The sequence below is a fragment of the Gallinula chloropus genome (genome assembly GCF_964237585.1).
Source record: "Gallinula chloropus genome assembly, chromosome: 9".
Classification (NCBI taxonomy): Eukaryota; Metazoa; Chordata; class Aves; order Gruiformes; family Rallidae; genus Gallinula; species Gallinula chloropus.
Genome location: NC_140094.1, coordinates 12,486,751 through 12,510,841, shown reverse-complemented (window position 1 = coordinate 12,510,841; position 24,091 = coordinate 12,486,751). Strand labels below are relative to the sequence as shown.

Here is a 24,091-nt window from a genome sequence, read left to right as displayed (position 1 = left end):
AATTACTAGAAATTATTAGCACGGTGTTAATTAATGTATGAAGACAGTGTGTACAATTTACAAGAGAAACAGATATGAATCTGTGTGTGTTTCCATTCAGCTACCTGTCTACCTTCCCAAATCAGGCTTTGAGTGTTTGTACTGGGATGTTTGTGCCAGGAATGTTTGGGTACGTGCATAAGTGTGGGATCTACCTCAAATCATGTTCTCACAGACCTTCAGGTGTGCAAATAGGCACTGGCGTGTCTGATTATATTTTAATTGTGTACTGATGAGTGGGTGCTGTTTGTTATGGTACCTGTGTCTTAGAGGTGTATCCCCCGTGCATCTGTGGTTACGTGCGTGTGTACATGGACATGTCTGGTGAGCGCAGATCAGCCCAAGCAGGAGATAACACAGTGTACAAAAATCCTCTAGAAACTCCACCTCGATCACATTTAGCAATCATGTTGTGCTACAAAGCAGGGGATTTTCCTTTGTGAAAGAAAAGGCAGAAATGAAATGAGTTATAAAAGGGCATCTATGGTGGTGAGCATGCATGCAGTTGATTGTCAGACTGAGACAGAGAACTTTCCATATGTGTCTTTTTTGTCACTGATCCTCACAGATGTGACCTCTACTAGTAGTAGTTAATAAAGCCTTTGGGATATTTTTGGTTGGTTTTATTTCTTTTCTCATTTTCTTTTTTTGGGGTGAAAGGAGGAGCGACACATGTTGGGTGATTTCTAGGGGGGGGGGGGGGGGGGGGATGTTATTGGGGTTTTATTCCAAAAAAAAAAAGTGCATAAGAGCTTGGCAGAACCTGGCATTTCTCTAAAGTCATATCTAAGGTTTTTCCACTGTCAGCCAGCTCATTTCTTTAGTCTCTGAATGTAAGACTTGCCAATAAAAGTCCAGAAATAGCTTCCCTCACTAGAACTAATGTTTGCCAACAATAGCTAGGGAAGAGGAAAAGAAATCTATTTTTGTAGCTGGATTCTAAGATGAGGTAACACTGTTGGCTTTAACAAAAATTAATTTGGCACCTAAAGTTAAAAGGTTTATTTGTTCTGGAAAGCTTTTTGACTAAATTCAAATATGGTGGTTGAGAGGTGATACATGTTATTTACTTATGGACAGAGAGGTGTCAGGCAAGTGAGTGTAAAGTAATGGAGTGAAGTTAGACTTAATGTAGCTGTGGTCTAGGATGTTGTAACCTCTATATTAAGGAGTGTGGGAGGAAGCAGAGTATGTGCCAGTCTGGCCTTCATCAATATCATAGCCCTTCTTGTCTGAGATTTTCTCAACGTTGGGACTGAATGTGAAGGACTGCAGAACTGAAGTAGAAGGCACAGGCAGGTTTAGGGACCAATTTCTCTTGTCCAAGCAACATCATCTGCTCTGTTGCCCATGTGGGGTTGAGATGGACAGTTGGGAGAGCCTGCTCTGAGAAAATAAAAGGCCGGTGATAAGCAGTGGCTGCCATCCTTGAGCATCACTCTCCTGAACTCAACGTGGTGCTTTAGTCCTCCAGTTTTCTGAAGGTCTGATGTTGTATGTCATCATCCTGGGCCTGTCCAGATTCAACCCCTGTCTGTCCCTGCTGATGGGGACAGCAGGAGCTTCCTGTCCGCCTTGTATCCAGTTGCACCTATGGAGCTTTGACACTCTTTGTTGGAGTGACAGTGGTGCTCAGAGCTTGCAGGGCCTGTCTGTCCTCAGGCTGTGCTCAAGCAGCTGAGAGTGAACCTGCTGTGTGACAGACATTGAGCAAAGGAATCCAGGCTCCCCAGAGTGTGAGGATGGGCAGTTTATCTGCTTGAGGGAAGAACTTAATTTCAGGAGAAGGGGGAGGAGCAGGGGATAAGTAAAGATCTGACTGTCGTCCTGCTCTCAGCACTATCTGTCATTTTGTCTGTTTTATGTATCGCTGCTGTCTTACTGCAGATAGATACAGGGATTTTTTAAAAAAACAAACTCTCTTCTTTGGTTTTGGGGCAGGATTTTTTTTTTAAATTCCAACCTGATTTCTTGTTAGCGTCTGATATTTTTTCTTTAAAAAAAAGTATGGCAGAATTTCAGATTAATAGCTTCAAACAATTTTGTTCCCAGCAGTGAGAGGTGAAATGTGAGAGGTAAAGAGAATTGTGGGCTCTCTCTCTCTAGCTCTGCCAATGCCCTTGATGAGGTGCCTTTGACTAGGTTACTCCTTCTCTGATTCAGCATCCCTGCTTGCAGGACTGCTCTCCTATCTCCCAGAGGGTATCCTGCGATTAATTGAGGGATGTATCTAAATGACTTTAGCATGCAAGCCAAAAGTCACCAGGGATAAAGCTTTTACTAGGGCAAGAATAAAGGTCAAGCCCTTGCTGACATAGTTGTCTTGATTAATTAATACACTAATCTCTATAACTCCTCTTCAGCAAATATAATTTGGTCTCAACCCTTGTTTTGCTCATTTTTTCTGTGATTTAGCTCTGAGGGAATTAATGAAAAGACCTATGTGGAAAATACTGCTTCTCACCATATCCCCCCTCTCAACCGGCCCCATCTCTTGTCCCCCCCTTGCTATCCTTTGCCCTGGCTTGTCTGAGGGCTTTGCAGAAAAGTCCCTTGGCCACTGAAATGACTCTTCACAGGATACCAAAACAGACTTACCCCTCGATTAGGGATTTGAGGAGTGAGATCTGATCATTTGATAATGTCATCATTAATCTAGGAAAGCAGTCTGTGGAATTGACTGAAGGGGAGAGCTACATTTGATACTCTTTTTTTTTCTATGGGAAAGGGCAAGACCAATGCTAGAAAATGTCAGGGGAGTTTTTGTTCCCTTGGTGAAGGCTGCTGAAGGGCTGAGTAGCCATCCATGACAGCAGGAAGGAGATGCTGATAGCTTGGATTCTGTGACTGATGTAGGCCTGGGGATCAGTGTTTCAGATGGCAGCTTTTGAACACAGAGACTGTCCAGGATCTGTTAGGGATCACTACCAGCATCAGAAGATGCAGCAGGGCTTGGAGAAGAGTAGAAGGTGGAGTTGAATGAGTGTGTGTAGCGAAGCTCAGTGAACTGAACCATCCTTGGATGAGCAAGAGGGAATACTCCCTCCAGGTTGTTACCAGTGGGAAATCAAAGAAATGAAGAAAATCTCTCCTTGTCTCCTCTTCAGCTCTTAGTTCTGGTGTGCTGTACTTTCCATTCCTTCGCGATTACGTCTGTGTCTCAGGTATTGTTTTCTGCTTGAGTTGCGAACATTCCCTAAAGCTGTTCTGAGTGCACAATACTCTCGTTCTCCTTTCCCAGGCCAATTTTAGTCTGAACCTTGGCAGATTATACAAGTGCAGAATGTTTACTGTCCTGTCTTACATCATCATTTCCCTGTATCATTTATTTTTCCTTTGACAGATTTTTAACACTGTCAGTCTAATATGCATCGGAGGTTGAAGTGTATTACCATAATGCAGTGCACTGTGGGTAATCCCATGCAAATTGTTCTGTGGAGAGTCATGCTAAATTATCTTCTTGCCAAAAGGAGAGAAAAAAAAGGCAAAACAAAGGCTTTTTAAAAATTTTTTTAACTGTTTGTTCTATGGGTTTCAGAGCAGTCGCACAGGTTTAAGCCAGTTGTTTGACATTCAGTATCATGTGCAGTGATGCTCCTCCTCACAGAGCACTGCTACCAAGATGGAGTTGTGCAGTGCAGCTGGTTTTCTAGATTGGTGTCTCTGATATTTAGTTTTAAAATGTTGTTAGCTTGTAAAAGGAAGAATCTGAGTGAATGTTGGAGTGGCACAGTGAAAAGAAGAGTCTCTTGCTGCTTTTCCCAGCTCCGTTTTACAAACATCTATAGGAAACACCAGCCTTTATGAATTTAAAGGGCATCAGATACCTCGTGGAAGTGGCAGATCTGTTCATATGTAGTGCTGTTTTTATATCGGTCTCTTCTTTTGTTCTCTGTTACCAAGGTCATTTGCTTCAAAACTGGCAGCTTTGTTCCTCCCAAAGTCAGTATACTTCCCCAAACTGAAGCAGTAATCCTCCTCTTGGACAGAGCACTTGATTGTAGTAGAAATGATTGCAATGTCACAAACAGAGGATTATCATTTTCAGTGGAAATCATAAAAGCAGGTTGAAAAGGGCTCCAAAGAAAAAGGCAGCTTGTTCTTATGCAAATTTGCTCAGGTGGTACGGCTGCAAGATGAGAAAACCTGAAAGCCTGTAATCGGGAGTCAGCATCTCTGCTGATAAAGGTTTGCCTGCTCTGCTGTGGTCAGTAGGTTTTCAAAGACTGAGGCTTACAGTTTATTTTTTGCAAGGCCTGCGTGCTTCTCACCTGATGCTCTAGGAGATGAAGCATCTATCAACTGCTATGCATTTGCTTCCTGCTGGTCTCCATCTCTGCAAAAAACAATGTGGAAATATCCACAGTAGAGCAAGGAGGAATGTAAGCTGTGTTTGAGTGAGTCACATCAGTTATCCCACTTGTTAGAAATAGCTGCCTCCCCCTCACCCTAAGTTCTGTCTCTCTGCTCTTGTCTTCCTTTCTTCAGTCTGTTCCTTACAATCTTCAAACACCCGATTTCTGGTTTTTCTCCTTTCTCCCCAAAAGCACAGTGAGTGAAGATGTCTGACTGAGGCTGATCTGGTAGGAAAAGGCTTATATGTGGTTTGCAAAAGTTTGCATCTCGCTGCCATATCTAACTGATATTCCTCCTCGGTAAATAAGTCCAAGTGTCTAGGGTCATCTACATGCTGCTTGTCAGCTGTGTGTGGACAAACACCATGGATTCATCTCCTATACTAAAGTAGAAGCTTCAGTTTTTATCTCCACTGGGTTGGGTATTTTTCCTTTTAATAATACTTTTTCCAGCCAAAATTAAGGTAAAAATATCCAGCAGCCATCTTAGGGGCTGTTTACTTTGTACCATTGGACATGGCCTGGCAATAAAATGAGCCTTTGGACTCTGCAGACCTGTGAACCTTGGTCAGCAGCTGACTGCAGCCTTTTTGCCTGAAAACATTCCTGATATTTGATTTCTGACTGCAGAGCTCCACGTTCCTGGGACTCATCACAGGATGTCCCTCCTAACAGCCTCTTAATGAAATGATCAGTGACTTGCCTTTGGGGCTGTCTGGTAAAATCTACCTTTGACCCAGCTTTCTCATGTACTCTTTTAACTCTTCATATGGTATTATTGTATTACACATTCGTTGGATGAACCTGTATTAAATCAGAGGAGACATCAAAGAGGGTCCTGCAGTACTTTTTGCCTGAATTACCCTCAGTGTTACCAGCCGTTCTCTAGGTGGCTAGGACAGAGTATTCAAAAGAAAGAAAGAGAAAAAAGAAACGGCCAGATCTCCACCATTATTGCCCATTTTTCTGTTAAATGTGACAAGCAGCAAGAAGGATCCTGTGTCAGAATGATTATGCTGACACCTGTAAGAAAACAGCCAACAAGCTCCTTGCATGTACTCCCATCCTTCAGCTTCAAAGGCAGCGGTTAGCAGGCTGGGGGAAGCCCTCTCCTACGCAGTGTCTCTTTCTGATGTGAGCTGGGCATAGATGCTTTTTGTGCTTTCCCATGTGCCTTTGGCTTGGAAAATCAATGACTCCTTTGTTGCTTTAGAAGTGCTAATACAATAAATTGTAGAATCATAGTTGCTTCCTGTCACTGATCCTGAGGTTGTGGGGAGCGGTAGGTGGGTAGGCCAACTTTGATGGTGTTTGCTGAAGATGACCAAAGAGAATCTGTGATATGAAAAAAAAAAAGAAATTAGCCTGGGGGAGTCATTTATAATTTAGGAAAAAAGTCTCAAGTAACTCTTGAGTTGTGCCAGCATAAGGGGAGGGACAGAGAGTGTGTGAGAGGTTAGAGCAATGAAAATTGAAATGGAAGAGGAAGATGCAGAGCTGCAGAAGGCCCTGTCACCTGTGGATCTCTGCAGGAGGACCTGTTTAAACTAAGTTTTTAAGGACACCAGCACAGAGAGGCTCTCAGGATAATATCTTCTGACACATACACATCATTATTGTACCACAGAAGCTGGCGTGTGATGCAGTCTGGGCAGGAAAACCACCACCAGGTGGAAGTTCTGCTCTGAGGCTGTTGGCAGAAGCTCTCAGAAGAGAAGAGTGATTTGTCCAGGGCAGGCTTAGATCTGGGAAAAAAGAAGTATGCTTCAAGGCATAGTTGGAAGGGTCTGGAAGAAAAAATTGGGACTCTCAGGGATGGAATAATAAGAGATTGTGTAGGCTCAGATTTGGATGGGTTTGGATCTATTTGTGTTGCCCAGGAGCCACAAATACATCGGCAGAGCTGGTAGGCAGCCAGGATGGGAGCGGAGCAGGATGCTGTGGGACTGCACTGGCTGGTTTATACCTGAGGACAATGCTTGCAGGTTGTCTGCTGTATTATTTTTCATTTGACTAAGGTTATAAATAACAAAATCAGGTGATGCCCAGGATTTGTTCCTGTAGGATTTGAACTACAAAAAAAAAAAACCAAAATCAAATAATTAAAAATGGCCATCAGGCTTGATAACTAAGTATCTAAAATGTGTTTATCAAGGTGCTAATTATGATTCCTTAAATTTAAAAAAAATTGTTCCATGGGATGAGAGAACCACCAGTAACAGAACCACAGGCTCTGGAGTAGCACAGGCATAAGGAAACCCAGTGACTGAGAGCGTTAATGGTGCCTTGATAATATGGTGGGATTTATTTGAAAGGGAGGGATATGGGGGGCAGAGGGTGAAGGGGAAATTGTATACAAAGTTTTGCCTGTGGCTTTCAGGAGTGAGCCAAGGCTTATTTTCATGTAGGTTGGATTGCTGGGCATCCCAGATGAGTCAAGGCTGCTAAAAAGAGAGCTTCCTGCAAAAAAAGGTATAAGAAATTTTTGGGAGTTAAGGCCTGCGATACAAAAATGTGTCTGACTCCACTGTTTGTCTAGTCCAGAGCTAGTTAAAAGTCAGGAAAAAGTAGGTAGAATACATAAGGCATCCTTGGGATGGAAAGAAATTGATAGTTAGGTGACTCCAGCTACGACTCTGTCATTTGGTGCTGGTCAATATTTATAATTTTAATGACTGGGAGGCAGGGAGAACAGTGAGATTATAAGATTTACAGTTTGCAGTTGATACAAATTATACAGCAGGAGGGAGGACTGAAAGATAGTAGGTACTTGAATGGAAGATGAAACATAGGCAGTGGCAGGGTAAAGCATGTTTGAAGGAATAGTTTAAAACATTCAGACACATGGTTGGGCTCTGAATTAGCTCTAACCATTCAGGAAAACATAAGTAGCTATTACAAAGACAGCTTGATAAAGATGTCTGTGCTGTGTGCAGCCGCAGCAATAAAGAAAAAAGTGAATAAGATGCCTGCATGTGTGAAGAAAGAGGTGGACTTGGAAGATGTTATAATATCCTTGTAAGACGTGAATGGTAATGCCTCCTGTGGAGTACTGTGTTTGTTATGGGTCATTTCTTTGTAAGAGACAGAGCAGTGATAAAGAGGGGCTAGAGGGAGTGCATGAAAGTGTTTAGTGGCCTGGAAGGCAGCTTCAATCCGGGGAAAGCATTAGGGATACTAGAGCTATTGAGTTACAAAGGGAAGGAATAAAGCATTACAGTGCAGGGAGTGCAGCGGTGTGCAGAACTAAAACCAAGTACTGCACTGTGGAGAGGCTTTGCAGCAGTGTGGGTGTTTGGTGGCAGCATCTTGAGAAGCAGGCTCACCATCCCATTGGATTCTCCTCCACATAACATTGCTGCCAGGCCAAAAAACAGTTTCACAGGTCTGTTAGTCTCTGCAATGCTCCAGTGTGGGATGGAGATGGTGTGAGGTGGAGTGTCATCAGGCCGGAGCAGCAGGGGCGATGTCTGGGTCATGCTGCATTGGCTTCTCAATAAAGCTCCCTTAGTGCCTCAGTCCCTGTGCTCGTACAACAGTGAGCACCAGGTACCATGATCCCTGGGTCTTGTTTTGGATGGGGAAATAAAAGCACACTAGCTTTACTGTGTCATTTTGGCCAATGCCTATTTTCATCACCTCTGTGATGGCAAGGGTGGCGTGTATTTTACTGGGGGGAGAGATGTAAGGTTTCCTCCATTGCAGTTTATAGCACAGTAAATTTTAAGATACAAACTACTTTGAAAGTTCCCATGATTGTTAATTTAAATACTTTATTTTAGAGCCACACAGAAAAATAAGAAGCTGTTGTGGAATGTACTACAAGGGTATGTGTCTGTTCCATAAAATTATAATGCAACAATTGATTCTTTACATAACACGTAATTAACCCAGGGATCCCCATAGTGGTTGGCATTATAAAGACAAATACCTTATCAAGAATATTTAAAGTGGGTTAGACACTTTATGAATAGCATCTGCTTTTCCAATAGCCAAAATAAAATTATAAATACCATAAATCCTTTTGTTCCAAGGCATCAGGTGATCACCAGTCAGAATTAGAAAATTATTTTGCTCCCATAGTGAAATATGGCCTAACTGGGTAAATTAATAGCTGAAAATAAGGCTTGGGTAGGCCAAAAGTCTGTTCACTTCTCTGTACAGTGAAGTTTTTTATAAAGACAAACTTTTAAGTGGAAGTAGAGAGGAAGGAAAACCAGTCCAGGGATTAGGCTGCCAATTTAGGAACTGCAACATTTAAGCTTCTTGCTTTCCCAGACTACTTAAGAGTTAATTCATTTGACACAGATTCTAAGACATACCTAGTGCACCACCTCATGCTTAATCTCCAGATACCTCAGGCCATAACCTGTCTGTGACTTCTTCCAGGTTCCACAGTGCTCAGATAGCAGGAAAGAGTGTGTATGTGAAAGTCAGTCACGCACAGACTACTGATAAATTACCAAGGCACCCTCAGATGGGGTGATACCAGTTAACCTGTTGAAAATAATGGGAGCAAGGGGAAGGAAGGTGCTTTCCTGAATAGAGCACTCAATTATCCCCAACATAAACTAATTGTTTTCTTTCCTCTGCCCCAGAATCCCTACATGATTTTGAACAGTTCCCTAGTTCTGTTCCCTGCTTTCCATGCAGGAGGCTTAAATACCCTGGAGCAGCATTTGTTTTCCTTTAGGATTTAGTGTGCTGGGTTTTGCTTTGGGTTTTTTTTTTTAATTAAAAAAGGCGAAAACCAAAACAAAACCCAACCAAACAAAAAACCTAACAAAACCCCCCAGACCAACAGGCATCACCCATGGGTTTTGTTAGCTCTACTATCAAAAGCTTGCCCTCTGAACTGTCACTTCTAAGAAGGGGGGGGCAGAGTGTGGTACAGGCAGGCTCCTCCTCTAAACTTAAGACACTGCTGACCCCTCGCCACTGTGCTCAGCTCTGGCCTGGCATATCATTCACCTGGCCTCATCAGTTCTATCATAAGACACTGTGGGATAAGGTGAAAGATAGCTTGGTGTCTGCAAAGAGAGAAGGGAGGGGTAAACTGTTGATGCTAGTCCAGGTCCATCCAAAGCCTAAAAATAGATCCTTAGTGTGTCACACGGTAATGAATGAGACAGAAAACCAATGTACTACTCAACTTTATTGAAAAGCAAGAGCTTGGCAAAGAATAATATCTTCCTACGTGATTTGTCTGCACAGAGAGAGCATCAGCATTTCTTTTTTCTTTTTGTTCTTCTTTTATTCTGGACATGACCACTCTTCACAATTATGGCACACATTAAGAAACAAAGCAGTGTCTGTCCCTGTGCTAGTGAAGAGGCAGTTTGGCAAAGCTGGGCTTTCTGGTACCCTGCACAACCTTCAGTCTCATACAGCGAGGCAGAACAGGTATAACAGCACCCAGTGGACAAGTACCTCTTTGAGTATGCAGGCTGTGAGGAGGTGTGAAGTTAAAGCCACCCTTATCTTCATCCTGGAGAATTTGAAGACATAAAATGTGAGATGGCAGTGTAGGGGATACAGTGGCCAAGCAAAGTCACTGGCTGATATTATAATAATAATAATAATAATAATAATAATAATAATAATAATAATAATAATAATAATAATAATAATAATAATAATAATAATAATAATAATAATAATAATATAATTTCTTTGGCTCTCCCAGCACACGATGAGCTTGCTGTGAGTTGAGGATGGAGTAATTCATGAGAGCAAATCAAGGAAGGAAGGATGAAAACGGAGGAGCAAAGAAGGGGAAATTGGGAATGTAAAGGAGGGAGGGAAAAGGCAGGGAGACAGCAGTGGAAATATTGTGGGAGAAAAGTGTAGAGATGGGAATGTCAGGCAGCACAGTAGAAAGAAGGAGGAAACCCTTCTCTGAAGTAGACCTGCAGAATTCATAATCTTAAGTAATTGTTTTGCCGGAGAACTTGGCCACAAGTGGTTCTGTTTGCTAAATCCTGGGTTCTCCTGTGAGCAGGCTGCTCAGGACTCTTCTCCAGCAGATCAGAGGGATAAGGCATTTCATCTTCTCCTTCACTCCATTCTTTGAACAGTGTTATAGCCTGCAATATAAGTATATTTAACCAGAGAAATGAATTATTAAAATAGCCACTTCTAGCATACAGAAACAAAGAAGTTTGCTTATCCCCAGCTCAGGCAAAACACCAGCTGAGTTTTGCAGAAGTTTTGTGGGAGGATTCAAGGGAACTAGGCCTTGTTTCCTCCCCACGTGGCCCAAGTACCAGATGTAATGAGGGCAGAGGTTCAGAGCAAGGCACACCTCTCGGAAGGTGAGAAGGGGGTTAGAGGTTTCCATTAGCTTTCCTCTTGTTATCATTCCTTTATATCAGCATCCATTGACCTCAACAACCCTTCCTTCCTTCTCATCCTTTTATCTCTCCTGTCCTTTTATCTTGTGTCTCTAACTCTCCAGCCCCTCTCATCTTTCTTTCTAGAAATTCCTGCTAGCTCTTTATTTTTTTTTCTTTTTGCATCTTCAGCCTTTTCTGCTTCCTTAATCCTCTTGAAATCTTTTGGCCCGAATTCCCATCCCCTTCATCTATTTTGCATGTCATACCTGCTGTTTAGGGATCTCTGGGGCATGAGAAAACCTGGCTTGTTCCCTACTGTCCTAGTTGTCTAAATAGCCAGTTCCCCAGCGTGTGTCTGCATATTTTCATTCACAGGGGTTCAAAGGCCAATATCTTTCAGGGCTGGCCCAAGCTAAAATTAAGGCTGCAGACACCAGGCACCAAATGTTTCATTCAGTTCCCTGGTTTAGCCTGTAGAGCCTCCAAATGGTTTCTATTAGTATTCTGAGGGAGAGCTCACTGATGGAATTAGTGAGAAACCAGACTGTCAATTTATTTATACCCAGCCTTAGGGCATAACCATTGTGCATGTGTAAAGCTATTGTGATGCAGAGAATATTCTGTAAGTGTGTGTGTATATGTATTGACTGGAAGTGAGTTTGCAAGGAAAACCTGTTGCCCCAAGGACTGAACAGTGGCCAAAAGTGGAGAGGCCACTGAAGCGTCCGTGCTGCATGCCAAAGGTCCCTTTTCTCTGAGCATGGGAAACAATTGATTCCTCTCAAGTATTTTTTTTTAGCTGTGTTTATTAGTGTCTTCTGACTCTAATTTTACTGTAGTTCTAGTCACCCTTGTGAAAAAATTTCTAATTTAACTTCTGGAGTTCTTCCACTTTCCTCAACAATATCTGCATTATAAAACTGTTGCTGCCTTTGGCTGCAGAAGTGTTTCAAGCATATGAGTAATGAATAACAAAGTTTTTCCATTGCATTGTCATTTGGCCCATGAAGCATTTTGAGGGCAACTTGAGAGATACTGGAAACATGTAGTTGGAGTTATTTATTTCATGCATGAGTCCTGAGTATGAATGAACTGTTTTTCCAGTATCACTTGATGAATTTTATTTGGAAAATTTTGTATTGATGTCCCAGCTAAATGATAAGCCAAGGATTGACCTTTTTTCCCTGCTCCCCAGTTTCCTATTACTGTGACAGTGTCAATAAAGAGATGCAGACGAGCATCCTACTGGCCAGAAGTTATGCTAGCAACAGTTGTGGTGGAAAAGGCAATAAAATAATTTGTCTAGCTAGACCAATAGACTGCCTACTGATCTGATAGGCCATGTTATCTACCTTTAGCATTTCTTTCTTCTTCTGAAAAATGAATAAATCCAGAAGTTGGGTGGTTACTGGGCATCACCTCCTCCTACGCTGTCCGTTGCAGTATGAAAAGCATTGAGGAAAAGTTCTTCAGTTCCATTATGCTTTATAATTGGAAACAATCAACCTGTTATCCCTTAATATGTTGCCTGCAAAAGACCACATGACAGGGCCCATGGGACCAATGGACACATTTGTGTCGCACACTGGAGTGTGAGGCATCAAGCTGACGCTGGTCCAGGCTGACACTTTCATGTAACAGGGAGCAGAAACTGCACAGAGATTTGAGCTGATCATCAAAGTAGAAAAGCTCTGTTAGCGTGTTTCTGAGGCTGGACTAAATGGGACTGATGAGCGTGTCTGAAGCTTTTCTGTGCAGAGATATTCTTTCCCACTTCAGAATTTACTTGGGTTCTGCTGGCTTGGAAGGCTTTGTGCTATGTTCCATTGCTCACATAGACACGTCCGAAGGAGGACAGAGCCAGAAAGCTTTGTGTTGAAGACGAGGTCACTGAGAATCCAGACTGGCAGGACACCGCAGGGGAGGTGCTGTCAGGCAGTGCAGCTTCCTCCTGTGCAGCGGTGGCAAACAGACCGTACGCTGTCACAATGTGTAGGAGCAAGATGCTTCGCCACCATGGATATGTGATTCCTACCAGCATATTAACCCAGCCAAGGTGCATCATATCTACAGTTCTTCTTTCTTGCATTCTCACAGAGTACTTTCACAGATCTGGGTTGTCAGCACTATCTCAAATTTTTTTACAACTGTGCACCACACAGCTACAAGCAAACACCAGGATGCCTGCCTTCTCTTTCAGCAGTGCAGGAGGGACTGGCCATTAACCATGACTACACCAGCTCCTGGAATTGCTGGCAGATGCCATCAATAACATTAGTTTGATATGTCAGTTCTATCAACAGCTTCGGTTTAATGGTCATTATACTATGCACCTCCAGCTCCACCCTCTGCCAAGAGCTGAGGAGGGAGGAAAGAGGGGGAGAATTATCCAAGTTATAAAAAAAAAAAGTCTGACTGTGTTTGAAGTGAATAAACTATGTTAACAAGTAATCCTCTAGCTGAGGTTTCCAGCTGTTACTCCTGAGCTCCCTGGTATCAAAGCAATATGGGTCCGTCGTACAGCAGCTAACTTCAGTGCATGAGCAATTACTGTCTGAGGCTTCTGAGGTATATTATAGTTTTATTATTATTATTTCTCTGCTCATAGTTTCTTAAGGCCTCTCATATCCTGAATAAAGCTCCAGGGAATCATAAAGCCACAGGCTGAGTTTTAGCACAGTCACTATTCACATCTCCTGGATTGATAGGTATTTAGTATGTTGCCTTGATCTTGGAAGCAAGACCCTGAGATGCACCCCAGGGAAAGCCACGAGATGTTCTTTGTATTTTTCTGCCCTAAGAAAATAACTTTTGCTGTGGAAGTGACACATTTTTGCTCAGAAATGTCACCACTCCTGCCTGCCTTTTGTAACTCTGCCACACTAAAATATCTTAAGTCTTTTAAAGTAAAACAATAAAACATTTAGGAATCTATGCAGAGCTGCTAAGTACTCTCATTGTTTTGCGTTAATGACCCTTGGTTCCTATAAACCTCCCCCTCTGTTTTCTTAGAGCTGTTAATTATTGCTATTCACTGTACCTGGATCTTGCTTGGCAAAGCTAGCAGTGGAGGTGGATAGGATGGAGAAAAGAAATGATGTCAGAGAATTTCCCACTGTGATTAACAGTTAGAAGACTCTTTTGGGAGCAAAGTCAGTTCTACAGAGCCCCTAGACCCTGCCTAGAGCTGAGGCTACATGTCTGCGTGCTCCTCTGGGTATGTCCTGTGCTTAGTGAGTTGATCAGCTACTCGAGTATATATACTAGTGTATGCTTGAGCTCTGTATTCTTTTGTGATTTTCCTGTTCACAATCAGATTCATGCTTCACACAAGGTTTCAGAAAGGAAACAGAATTACATCATCTTTCTACAAGAAAAGGTATTTGTTACCAGATAGGGTACCTGTAATGCCGGATAATATTTGCGTGTGTTGGACCCACTAGAGACAAACTGGTGTTTATTGTCCTGTCCAAATTGTGTGTCTCATCTTACAAAAATAAAAAAAAAAAAAAAAGCAAGCTTTGCCAGAGAGCTGCAGGAGTTCATGTGAGAAATCTCTTCTTTCTTCCATCCACCTGCAAGTTTTTGGCTCAGAAATAATCTTTCTGCTCTACAGAGCTGCTCAGACCCAAGGATCCCAAAATGCTTTACAAATGCAGCAACTTTATATAGGGGAAAAAATAATTAAAAATCAACCTGAGATCCAAGATCAGCCCCCTGTCATGGGCAAGCAGAACGTGCACAGCTTCACTGGCATAAGATGTCCACTAAATACCTAGTAGAGACTCAAGTGCAAGCTATGCTGGCATGGAGCTCGCTCTGTGCCCAGGACTGTGAGGGTGGACTCCTGAGAGTTGCTAAGGAAACAGTCTTGGAAATGGAGATGGAGCTGTCATGAGAAGGTCGGCTGCAGAGATGTTTTGTGCTGCAAAAGTGCATAGGGCTGATACTGGCAGAGGCAGCAATTGATTCAGCCCCTGATGTGTTAGCATTAAGCTGTACATGTGATGCGGTCACTAAATGCCAAAGATGAGGGATTTTGTGGTTTCCTGGTTTCTTTTTAGTATATCTGAGCTTTGTTTGTTCTCTGCCTTCTCACTCCTTGCATGAAACTGCCATTGATTGCATTGACTTGCTCCTATGCCAGCCCTTGGCGTGTTCCTCCTTCACTAGATCTTTATTTTTTGAATTAGTGAAACAATGAAGGCAGCCTCTTTGTAATCAGGGTTCTTCCAATCGAGGATCCACAGCTTGGAGGAGTCTTCCCTTGAAAGATGATGTTGATTATCCAAACCCTGTTTGTGCTTCTCTGTCTCTGCTAGAGAGACATCAGCTTTTAATAGACTGAGAAATTCCTTAGAGGTGTTTGTTATTTTGCAATTACTTTGCAATTGATTTTCTTAAAAAACAATTCATAACATCTTAAAGATCTCTTTCCCCCCCTTCTCTCCCCTCCCCAGTTTCCTTTTTCCATCTTTGCCACTGCCCAGTGTTCACGATCATAGGACCTATTTTCTTCCCATTGCTTAGGGAAATCACTCCTCCACAGAGAGAAAGGAAAAATGAGCCCTAATGATTTGTAAAGTGGATCTACAGTCAGACCCTCCTGGGGTCTGAATCTAATTCTTGTAATGACTCCTGTGAATGTAGCCGAGGTTGTTAAACTATTTGCCTCTGTTTCCCTGTTTGTAAAACAGAAGCTATTGTAGAATAGCATCTGTAGACCAAGTGCAGTCAGTTAATTTGCATATTATTCTCTGGGGGAAACTTCCATATGCAGTGAGCGTGAATGAAGCCCTACTTCAGAATAGAAGGAGGAACACTAGAAGCTGTCCTGCAAAACAACCCTGACCCTGTCCAGGTACCTATAAAATGCACACTAAAACTTTCTGTCTCTCTCCATCAGGGCCTGCAGCTGGGAACTCAAGAGCTGGAGGAGATGGGAAGCAAGTTTTGCCTTGGTTTGCTCATTCTGCACCTCAAATCCCTGCCCTGCAGCAAGAAGGTGATGACTCAGGCTGCGCTCCTACTAGATCTGGAGGAGGAGATAACCGACCGGGCACAAAGGTACAGTGATAGCAGTGTTCAGAGGGTGCTCCTGAGGGAATCCAACTGGTGGAAATATGTTTTGGGTATAAATCTGCGGAAATAGGCTCTTCTTGTGGCTGAGATTTGCGTCTTTGAAAATGGGGTGTATTGAGAGTAATTGAAAATGAAGCTACAATTGACTTACAAAGGAACTACGAAGACAGTGGTTCCATGCCCTGCAGCCATCCATGTGGAGAAAAAAGATGAAAGAAGAGAACCTGATTTCTATTTTCCAGTGAATTTCCATTCTCCTATCAAAACTGATTACTGGAGCATAGGGATGGGACTGCCCCAGAAAAGTGCGTCAGCAGGAAATGTTTTTCTGCTCACTGGAGTGTCAGGTGGTCTGTCCACCTCAGATCCTCTGTGGAGAGGATCTTTTACAAGGAAGACATTCTCTAAGAGCTGCAGGGTAGGGAACAAGTATTGCAGATTAGAAAAGGGCTTTGTTAGCACGATTTAGAAACAGTAGGCCTGATTCTGCAAGGATACTCCCAGAAATTCCTCTCTCCCTCGCTGCAGACATTTAGGGCAAATGTTTGTGACTTTTAGATGCATGGGAAAAAGTTGTGATCCCACTGATTATTTAGGAGGTGGCTTTCAAATTGCAAAAGTAGCTTATTTGCTTCCTATATTTAAGTGAGGTTGCCCCATGATAAATACATGGGGAATTTGACCTGGGTTAAGCGTCAGAGCATGGGACTCCTCAGCTTGAATTTGAGATGAAGCAGAAGTATATATATATATATTCTTCCTAGGCTGCAGTGGCTTGTTAGTGCTATGTGCAAGCACATATGCTTGCAATAATGTTTTTCCAAGACAAATGGAGAAAGAAAACTTAGTGATGTGATATGATTTGAAACTCCCCAGTGGCTTTGTCATCAACCAGCTCTCTCGGCTCCATCAATGAAAAGCGATTTCTCCAGTTGCAGAAGTGCCCCCATAATTTATAGCAGATTTCCAGCCTTCCCCCTGCAGGAATACTTAACTGACATTACCACCACCTGTTCCTCACGCCGAAAACCATTCTTACAAGCTCGTTTCACAGTTTTTAATGTTTATGAGAGACAATGAAAAAAGAGGGCTAAAGCAGAGAGACATTCCTTTGGATTAGCTGTGCTCACTTGTACACACAAACATGTAAATGAAGCAATTAAGGCGTATGCTAAACACCATCCATGTTGCGGACAAATCATTGGTACGTTATTAGAGGGAGATGCTGTAGTCCTGCTGGGCGGGTGGTTTTGAGCTGTAAATCAAACTCTGGATTTTGAACTGGAGCTAGAAGGGCCTTTGCATGAAAATATCTTCTGGGAAGAAAAATATTGAACGCTGGCTAGCCTCACACACTGAAAAAAAGCCATCTAGTCATGGTGCCTCAGTGGTCTTTGTAGACTTGTTACTCTTTCCTTTAGTCGGTTTTATATTAATGGGAGTTAATTCCATTTTCCCAATACTGTGTGGTAGTTGATCAGTACCAAAATAATAGTAAGAAGCTCTCTAGTTGCAAACATTTTAAAAGGAGATAATAAACCCAGTTCCCTTGCTTTGTAAAACTCCCATCTTGTTCTGAGCCTGCCTGTGGTAGCTGAAAGCAAAGCCTTTGAGTTTGTCCAGCACTAGTGGATACCTCGATGCCATCCAGGGATGGAACATCACTGCTCAAAGGCAACATGACAGTTACTTGCTCATTTTAACTCCACTAGGTATAATTGTAGGTTTGTGGAATTTTAGCAGCTCAGGTGCAATTTGCAACCATTTGCAGACCAGGTAAACAGCAGAATTGTTTAATCCCCCCTAGACAGGTCATACTGCAGGAGCTTATTGCAGAAGGTCGGGGGGAGGGAAATGGAGTGATGAAAGGATTTTGAAGAGTATTCTTTTTCAAAGAAAAGTAATCCATGGAAAATGATTGTGCAATATATTGATTCTGATTCAGAAAATTAATACTTTGCTGCAGGGTTTCTGTGAGTCTAGTTAAGAGAATCTATGATTTGATTTTAGTGAGAATAGAAGCCCTACTGGAACCAGTGGAAGAATGCCCAATACAGAGAGCACACAGAGATGGGCAGGAGAGCAGCTATTTCTGTACCTCTCTCTTCACTCAAACTTTTTATTTGTGGTGAAAAAAAATGAATTTTCCTTCAAAACATTTCTCTGGAGGAAGCTGGGGGGTACCACTCAGTCTAATCTGTAAAGATTAAATCTGATCTAGCTCTCTTAGGTAGCACAAGGACGTCACTAGAGCCTGGCAGCTTGCTGGTGGTATATCATTACATCAGTGGAAATTATACCACTACTTCCTAGACCAGACCCATCTGTATGGGTTTAAGGAGAATGAAATGTTTGTTGGCTAAAACTAGCTCTGCTGTATTCTGTGACTGCCACAGAAACACACAGCATCTCTGAAAGCTTTCTATACTCTCCAATTCTGAAAGTGTGAATAGATGTGAAGGAAAATACCCCAGGCTTCTTTAGGCTTTGTGAACCTTTGGCAAAGCAGAGTCAGACTTGGGGATCCTTTGGCTGCAACACAGGAAAAGTCTGGGCAGTTACCTTGTGCTATTTTTTTTTCATATATGCTTTACTTCATGAATAGCAGTGGCTTTTAGCTGCTTGCAGGCTTCTCTGCCCTCATCCCAGGAAATTATATGCATGAGAGATATTTGAGTGGGAAGCAATGGCTCTGACTGTAGCTAATGTTTTCTAGCAAAGGCAAGTGCATTTCAAAGACTGTCCTACTGACATGTTCAGAAAAAGATATAAATATGGGTGATTCTTAGCAGTATTCACCAATATCAAAAGAAAATAATTAGTATTGTTCAGCCCTGATGAAAACACAAGCTTTATTTACTTGTTAGGGTTTTGTTTTGTGGAATTTAAGCTGTGAGAAGTACAATGCATTACACAGTACTTATGGTAAATATATCTATCTCGATCTAATGTGTTTCCTAAACATACATTTCTGAGTGCCCATCTCTGTAGTACTCTGGGTGACAGGTCAAGCCATGGAATGAGAAGTTAATCCAGTACTGGATATAGCTGACTCCCAGATGAAATGTCTCATTGAAAAGGTACATAGATCAAAAGCTGTGGAGCCAGAGGTCTCTTCTGTTGTGAAATCCCTGCAGTTCATGTCCTGCATTTGTTTCTCTTTGCCCTGGTGTCTGGTGTGCGTGGCATTGACTTGGCATCTCAGCATCTCCCTCCGACAGCAAACATTTTCACCTGTCAAGGTTTATAACTGTATGTGTCTTTTAATTTTCCTCTTCAGGCTGTCTCTGTGCTCTGGGTGTTTTGTAGCCTTATTTTTTTTTCACCACTGCTGTGAACGGGATGAAGGAGCAGGCTGGACCCTGCCTACTACCCTGGAATAGACTATTTGCTGTGCACTTTATATAGCTCTGTCAGAATCAGCGGTCAGTAAATTGGAGCAAGGTAGTAGTTGTCAGGGAAGTGACTGGTCTAATGGAGGCATCCTGTGTGGGGGATTTCTCACACCAGATCAGGTCCATTGTGTTCAGTGTACTGTCTCCAGTGAGCCAAAGAAAGGGGTAAGAAACCTTTAGCAGACCTAACTAAACACAGTTTGGTACATAGGAAAAGAATTTCTTCCTGTCCCCAGTTTACAGTCTATCTTTCCCCTAAAGTGTGAACTGTAAATGGAATCATTTACAAGCACGAGTGGGGTAACTGTGGGGATAAGTTTGCATCAGAGGCAGAATAGCAAAGTTAGCTGCATCTGAGAGTGAGTAAAGAGGGCTGAACTTCCATCAGTGGGGCGATACTGCTAGTAGGACAGTAGAGTATTTCCCCAAAACTCAGGAAATCTTCAGATATTGTGAATTTGGCTGACCAGCTCTGTGTCACTGGTTCTCAATATGTCTTTGCGGCAGCTGTCTCAAACATACCAAAAGCTGGAGAAAGTCTAACATGCACTACTTGCTTAAGATACATTAGAGCTACAATATGTGATGGTGGTTTAGCATAGGACAGGAACAGTTGGACTCGATGATCTTAAAGGTCTCTTCCAACCTTGTGATTCTGTGATGGTGAGGAAGAAGGGTTAAATTGCTCCAGGTATTAGTCTCTTAATTAATAACTTGTGCTCCTGGGACACTTCATATTCACTCTCACATTCATTCAGGCATTATCACCTTCACATGGCACAAGACTTACTTAAAAACTTTGTGGCTTTTCTTTCCACAAGAGATATTTAGGAGCTTTTCTGCATCAAATAGTTCTTTGGTCTTGTGGACCACTCTGCCAGAGGCCAAATATGTGGAGAAGTTTCTGGGTTTTGCAGCTACCTTCAAAAAACAAACCAATGTACCAAGTGCTCATACAAGCACTTCATTTTGCCCTCTCTCAAACTTGGCCTCACAAGCACACTATTGCCATGCCCCAGGAAGAATCACTAATTTTGTTTCCAGCCTCCCGCTGTGCCTTACAGTCAATTCTGGCATTCAGAAGCTCTCTGCTGGGAAAATGAAATGCCAGTTTGTACTTCGGACATCATGTTTTTTGATAATAGGTTTCATGCCTCATTTGCTGTAAAAGCAATTAGGTTTTAAGTCAACGCTGTCCAGGTAACTTCACATTTGTCATGGCCACAAAGAGGATGGGATGTGACTGTTTGTTCATTTAAAGCAGGTTTGAGAGAGAGAGAGAAACCAAGAGAAACCCCCCACTAAAGGTATTCTCCTTCCTTGTGGTTTGAACTGATGGCATCTTCCTTCATTTTCTTTTCCTCTGCCCTCCGGGTTGGGCTAGGAAATGTTTTGCATCCACTGCAGCAATTGTAGCCATTTGTTCATATGACACATCTTATATGTTGAGACAGGCTTTTGCAAAGTCATTAGGCATTTCCTGCTGACTCAGATATTATCCAGCTCCTGTGTTTCTTCATCATTTCTCACCTTTCTTGAGCAGAGCCAAATCTGTCTCCACCCTGGATGGTAAATATGTCTAGGTCTGCTATTAATCAAAAGCAAAAGGCTTAATCACTGCTCTGGTCCTTCTTCCAGATGTAATCTTTTCATCTTCCACACACTGAGAGGAGTTAGACTGGTCGGTGTGTGGATGGCAAATCCAAGAGTTGACAAGAAGGATTTGCAAATCATTTGGAACTGTACTTGCTGCTCTTGTATGCCACACTGATGCACTGTTGTGATCCTGGGCAGGACTGAACTGTTGGATTTCCTACCTTCTCACTATAATGCACTTTCCCCTGATTATGGCTGTGCAAGCAGTTCCACTCATCTTTTAAGCTACATGGCCAAAATGTGATTCAGATCAAACTAAAGTGATTTTAGGAGATAAAGCAGACAAGAAAGAGGAAAGTTCAAACAACAAAATAATGCAAATGGAGCAAAGTGTGCTCGCTTCATTTGGGACATCTTTATAGCATCTCTGAATAGCAGCAATGTGTTATCCTTGTGAGTGCTGATGGGAAATGGCTCCTTTGTCTGGTGGTTTTGGTCTTCCTGTAGTTACAGGTGAACATGGGTGTACTTTGTTGACGTTCTGTTTGTTTTGATTTTACAAACTGGAAGAAATTTCAACTGATGGGTTTGTGCTCAAGACAGTGCTTCACCCTGCAAAATAGCCCATCACCTCCCAGTCAAGGTGTACCAGCACTTGTGGCATCCAGTCCCCTGAGGCAGACTGGACAGGTGGATTCTGGGGAGTATCCTGACACATGGATGAAGATGAAAGTGCTCTTTCATCACTTGGTGAATCTAACCCCACGGGGGGAAAATCAGCAGGAATTATTTGGCTGTTTTGATTCAGATTTCTATTTGATTGAAGCCTTGCTTTTCTTTAAGTAAAGATTTGGTGCATTTTTAACCTTGATCATCTGTAGACATTAAATATCTTGTGGCAGCTTTCAGGTTGTTTATTGATTCTGTTTTTTAGCTTAGTCACAGATTTTATTGCTGGTAAAGGAATTTGAAATTTCTACTGCATTATGAGCAGCTCTGGGTACAGCATTTCTGTATTTGGATGCTGGAGAGAAAAGCACTGTGGAAATACATTTTCCTAAGTAAGCCAAACGACTCTGTCACTTTGGTGTTGCAGAACATGGGGCAAAAGGAGTTTCTAATGCATTTCATGTAACACTTGGGAGAGCACAGTCTAAAGTTATGCAATGTGACAGGTATCTGAAGCTGGGCTCTGGCTTTTGGAGTGTTGCTGCAACCATTTAGGATCACTTCAGGAAGTGCCTCAGCTCCTTGGCTGTCTTATAACTCTCCAGTGATCTTTCACACTGATGTTGCAGAAGAGTGGTATCTTCTCTGCCCAGCCCTTCCAGGTTCTGACCTAAAGACTTGCTTTTTCTGCTCTCTAGAGGAAATAACCCTCAGATTTTGAGTTTGGATCTATTACAGGCTTCAGATTTTATTGTCATCATAACATTATATGCCTTGATAATTGTGTTTTCTAAATAAGAATGTGAACCTTCTTCCATCCACCCCTTCATCCTTCTCATCCTGCACTCTTCAGAGTCTCTCCTTTGTTATTGTGAGAATACAAGCCCAGTGAATTCTTTGGGGGTTCAGCCAAGCAATACAGCCTGTAATGAATATATTTGGTATTCAAAGGCTTTCACGTTGCTGTTCACAGGTGAGCCGCAGTAATTCAGCAACTTTTCATTAACACTTTCTAGAGCTGTCCCTATTTTCTCCCTATTGATTTTTTTTTTATTATTATTATTATGAAATACCTTGGGAGCTGCAGAGCTTCTGTTGATTGTTATCAAATGCCAACCTCAGCTATGCCAGGCTGGGTACAATTATTCATGCTTATTTCAGAGGTAATTAATTTATCATTTAATAGTTAATAATAGCAATTTAAATAGCAGCTGAAAGGAAAGAGAGGAAAAGAGCAAATGGAAAAGAAAAAGATCATAGAAGGAACTTGAGGCATGCACAAAACCCCTGTTTGCTAGCGTTATCTGTCTGAGGCTATTCAAATTACCACACTTGTGCAGATCTGACTGGACTACAGATAATGAACTTGTATACATCCAGCAGAACAAATGGGCTCTGCATTGCCCTTTCTGTGAGGCATATTGCTATAGTACTGTCTGGTATCAGACATTTTTGTATTGATTAGGAGCATCTGTATTTCTGTGCTGCAGTCCTTTTCCCTCAAGATCTAACTTGAAATATGAAAGCCACCGGGGCCCTTCCCATGCTGGGACAGAAAAATAAAGCTGATTGCTATCAGGGGTTCAGAATTGATTCCCCATTATGAAATGTCCCCCAAAGGAATGCATTATGAGGGACATAACTTTCTTCTGAGGCAGTTTTTATATAGACCAGGGTAATACTGACACTGGAACAAACAGATTATTTTTTTTCTAAGAGGGTACAGAGGATGATGGGAGGCCCAGTCCAGTTAAACTATTGGTCATCATGAATGCAAGCAGAGGTTGGATTTCAGACTGAAGATGTCTCAGGTCTAGTGCTGAAGAGGCAGGGTCAGAGGACAGTATATTGCCTTATGTAGGCTATATGTATACTATAGCAGTAGCTGAAATGCTTGTCGTATTACATTTGGGGCTCTGGCACAACATCAGGAGGCAACATTGTCAGGGCAACTCTTATGATCTCTGTCCTCTGTTTTCAGCTGTCAGATGATATTAAGAGATATGGACAAACAAGGATTTACTGGGGTGGTTATCCTTGTGCCTTTGAGCTGGTGGGAAGCACGGATAAATGATAAAGCTATTTCAAGCATCTTGGTTATTCGGTGTTTGCTTGGGCAACTTTTCCAAATGATGTTCCCAGAGTCCCAAAAGAACTTCAGAGACTTGTGAAAACCAGAGAATAAACAGATATTTCATACCAGTACACACTACAGTACTTTCCTTTGGACAGGAAAAGCTATGGAATAAATGAGTAGGATGGTAGTTAGCCAAAAAGCATTTCTTTAACCCTTCACATTTTTGTGGAAGTAGTGTATTTTGCACTTGAGTTGCACTCTCTATTGCAATTGACCTGTCCACAGCTCCCAGTAGAGACTCCTGAAGAACATACTCAAGGTGAAAATGAGATTGGTTGAGGGTCAAAACAGGTTTTGTTCTTCCATGCATTGGAGAGTCATGGGATGTAGATCAGAGGAACAAGAGACTTTTTGATCTGGATTATCTGCATCAAGCACAACACAATTTGAAATTCTCACTTCTTGGACCCAAAATAGAGGTCCAGTTGTCCAAGCATCACAGCTTGGACAGACTGTAATGAATGCCGGGGGGTGTGATAATGT

At 42.2% G+C, this 24,091-nt stretch overlaps 1 protein-coding gene across 1 annotated transcript in view; it reads left to right on the top strand.

Annotated features, from left to right (window-relative positions):
- AGBL1 (AGBL carboxypeptidase 1) overlaps positions 1–24,091 on the top strand; it is a gene marked incomplete at both ends in the record, with an annotated part of 284,060 nt that overhangs the window by 180,334 nt on the left and 79,635 nt on the right. The window contains one exon of the mRNA XM_084267781.1: positions 15,636–15,796. Coding sequence (XP_084123907.1) covers positions 15,636–15,796 — 161 coding nt within the window. The remainder of the gene's footprint in view (positions 1–15,635; positions 15,797–24,091) is intronic.